Below are 2,918 nucleotides of genomic sequence, written 5' to 3'. Positions count from 1 at the left end.
CGTTCGTCCCCGTGACCGTTTGCGTCCCCGTGACGGCGCGCAGCCCTGTGAAGCTTTTCGTCCCAGTGACCATTTGCGTCCCCGTGACGGCGTGCAGCCCTGTGACGGCGTTCGTCCCCGTGACCGTTTGTGTCCCCGTGAAGCCGTTCATCCCCGTGACCGCTTGTGTCCCCGTGACCGTTTGCGTCCCCGTGACCGTTTGTGTCCTTGTAACGGCGTGCGTCCCCGTGAAGCCGTTCGTCCCCGTGACAGCGTGCAGCCCTGTGACGGCGTGCGGCCCTGTGACGAAGGATGCCGGGACACTGCATGATTTGGAGCCGTAGTCGGACTGTTTGGTTCTGCTGTAACATTTTCCTGTCTCTCCTCCTCAGATTCGGGCTCCAACACTGCAGAGTGATCCTCCATCGGCTGGACTGTACAGATAACTTATACAGCACAGTTACACCTGTGTGTGTGTGTGTGTGTGTGTGTGTGTGAGTTTTTTTTATTCCCATCAGGAGAAGTGTGTTCAATTTGTTGAATCATCTTTAATAATAAAAGTTGATGGAAAGCTGCTGCAGACTGTTGGCTCCTTGTCTTTAACCCGAGACCCGGCTGCGTGGTTCTGTTAGGTTCTGCTTGGTTCTGGGTTGGGGTGAGCATTGTCGTATTATTTATCAGGAAAAATTTTCTTATAAAAATTGCGATTTCTTGTCTTAATGTAAAATAAAAAGCAAACAGATTTATAGGAAATAACATTTTTACTATTTTCTCCGGTTTGTTCCTCCAGATAATAAACATCAGAGATGAAATGCAGCGACTGTTCAGTTTACTGTTATAAATCAGAGTTTAAGCTCCTGCTTCTCATGTCTCTGAAAAACAGTATTTGTGTTTGTGGCCCTATGAATACTGTTAGCTACAAAATGAGCAGAGAATATTCTTTTCATATTTTCTATCGTTTTCTCGTACGACAAAATATTCCAATCAATTTCTAAAGCAGTTCAGGTTTTGCTGCTTTATTACAACATCAATATTTACATAATGTAGAAAAACAAACGGACCTAAAGTCCGTTTGAGGAACTGGGTTTGGACCTCCGAACGAGAAACACCTTGGACGATCTCCGGTGTGTCCTGGAGGACTCAGAGGACTCGGAGGCCACGCCTCCTCATAAGTGCTGGGTTCCTATTGGCTGGATCACTGAATAAACTGCAGCTGAAATTAAAAACATTTGGCCGTCTTCATCCTCCTCCCTGCCCCGACCTGAGATGACCCAGCAGCCTGGAAACATGCAGGATGAAGGTCTGCACGTCATCATCACTGCTCCATCAGCTGGCAGCCAGGAAACATGGATGCTGCAGAACATCATCATATAAAGGCTGACGGAAAACATGGACTGGACCTTCCTGATATCTCCTGGAATCAGTCCAGGAAGCGCTGGCAGGCCTTCTTCCAGCGGCAGGGTGTGCACCACAGCTCTCGGTGCTCGATGCCGTAAACCTTCCGACACTTCTTGGCCTCGCTCCGAATCCGCCTGAAGATCAGACACACAGCGGTCAGAGCGCCCCCAGAGGCTGCTGAGGGGATAACGCTATAGAGAAACACTGACCTGCAGGGGGCGCTGTGCTGCTGCAGCCACTGCTCTCCCACGCTGACCGACCGGACCCGGAATGTGGCTCCCTGGAAACAACACAGAGGTCAAAGGTCAGGCAGAAATCACCAGAGCTGCTGGCCCTGCTGCAGTTCCACCTGCCAGCCAGCAGGGGCAGGGCTGCACCAGTAAACCTGACGGCACCAGGAAAAAGCAGCAGCTTCCTGCACTGCTCAGGCCAGGAAGTCAAAATTCACAGCAAATCAAAACTAAATTTAAAGTTGAGAAACACAGAACATGAAATCATGGCAGAAGAAGAAGCTTTAGGAGGTTCTGGATGTGGATGGACTGACACCGCTTTAGAACCAGAACAACTTCATGTTTCCCAGGAAACAGCTGGTAGTTTTAGTGATTTACCTGTCTGCTGCATGTGGTGGGCGGGGCCATCAAACGACAGGAAGCTGCAGGTAAAATCACCTGACTTGGGGGCGGAGCCTAAAGCAAAGATGGCAGATTTAATTATTTTAATAACAAAAGATATGGACCAGCTGCAGCAACTTCAGGGTAAATATCTATTTATTGATTTCTCAGGCTCAAAAAACAAAACAATCACTCGTTAATGAATTGTCAGTCATGCGACTCCCTGTGATAAGCTCCGCCTACCTGGTAGGAGTGCTCTGATTGGACCTGCCAGAAGCTGCTGCAGGGTGAAGGCGCGGAGCGGCTCAGAGCGCTGCTGATGGGGGGTGAGGGGGGCGACGGAGGGGGAGCAGAGGGGGGGCTGGGGGAGGGGGCGGGGCCACAAGGAGGAGCAGAGGGAGGAGATTGACAGAGCGGCTCCTCCCATTGGTTGATCTCAGAGTAGTAAAAGTCTTCCTCGCTGCGAGAGCATCGCTCGTGTTCTCCGCCGTGGCTGAAACACAGAGGTCAAAGGTCAACAACCAATCATTTGTTGCCGTCGGTTCTGGTGGCTTGACAGCCGGGCCTTACCACAGGTGAACCGTCTTGATGTGACGTTTGATTCCCACCACCGACGTCAAAACCTTCCCGCAGGCTGGCCACAGGCAGCGGAACGCCGCCTTCAGGGAATTCTGGGGGAGAAAACGCACCATCACCATCTGACTGCCATCTGACCGTCTGACCGCCGTCTGACCATCTGACCGCCGTCTGACCGCCGTCTGACCATCTGACCGCCGTCTGACCGTCTGACCGCCATCTGACCGTCTGACCAGCTGACCGCCGTCTGACCACCGGCTGACCATCTGACCGCCGTCTGACCGTCTGACCAGCTGACCGCCGTCTGACCAGCTGACCGCCATCTGACCTCCGTCTGACCAGCTGACCGCCATC

General features: G+C 52.1%; 2 protein-coding genes across 2 annotated transcripts in view; one reads left to right on the top strand and one right to left on the bottom strand.

The window, feature by feature from the left end:
- Positions 1-557, top strand: part of gtf2a2 (general transcription factor IIA, 2) — a 12,282-nt gene extending 11,725 nt beyond the window's left edge. The window contains exon 4 of the mRNA XM_015035511.1: positions 372-557. Coding sequence (XP_014890997.1) covers positions 372-397 — 26 coding nt within the window. The 3' untranslated portion in view covers positions 398-557. The remainder of the gene's footprint in view (positions 1-371) is intronic.
- A 422-nt stretch (positions 558-979) lies between these two features.
- Positions 980-2,918, bottom strand: part of LOC106949331 (zinc finger protein 395-like) — a 13,922-nt gene continuing 11,983 nt past the window's right edge. Inside the window, 5 exon segments of the mRNA XM_015035500.1 lie at positions 980-1,511; positions 1,587-1,657; positions 1,986-2,063; positions 2,232-2,481; positions 2,559-2,659. Of these exon segments, the coding sequence (XP_014890986.1) occupies positions 1,400-1,511; positions 1,587-1,657; positions 1,986-2,063; positions 2,232-2,481; positions 2,559-2,659 (612 nt within the window). The 3' untranslated portion in view covers positions 980-1,399.

The sequence above is a fragment of the Poecilia latipinna genome, unplaced genomic scaffold, assembly GCF_001443285.1.
Source record: "Poecilia latipinna isolate Pla-1442-1.1 unplaced genomic scaffold, P_latipinna-1.0 Scaffold336, whole genome shotgun sequence".
Classification (NCBI taxonomy): Eukaryota; Metazoa; Chordata; class Actinopteri; order Cyprinodontiformes; family Poeciliidae; genus Poecilia; species Poecilia latipinna.
Note: the sequence above shows the minus strand (reverse complement) of the source record. Positions and strands in the feature narration are given on the sequence as shown.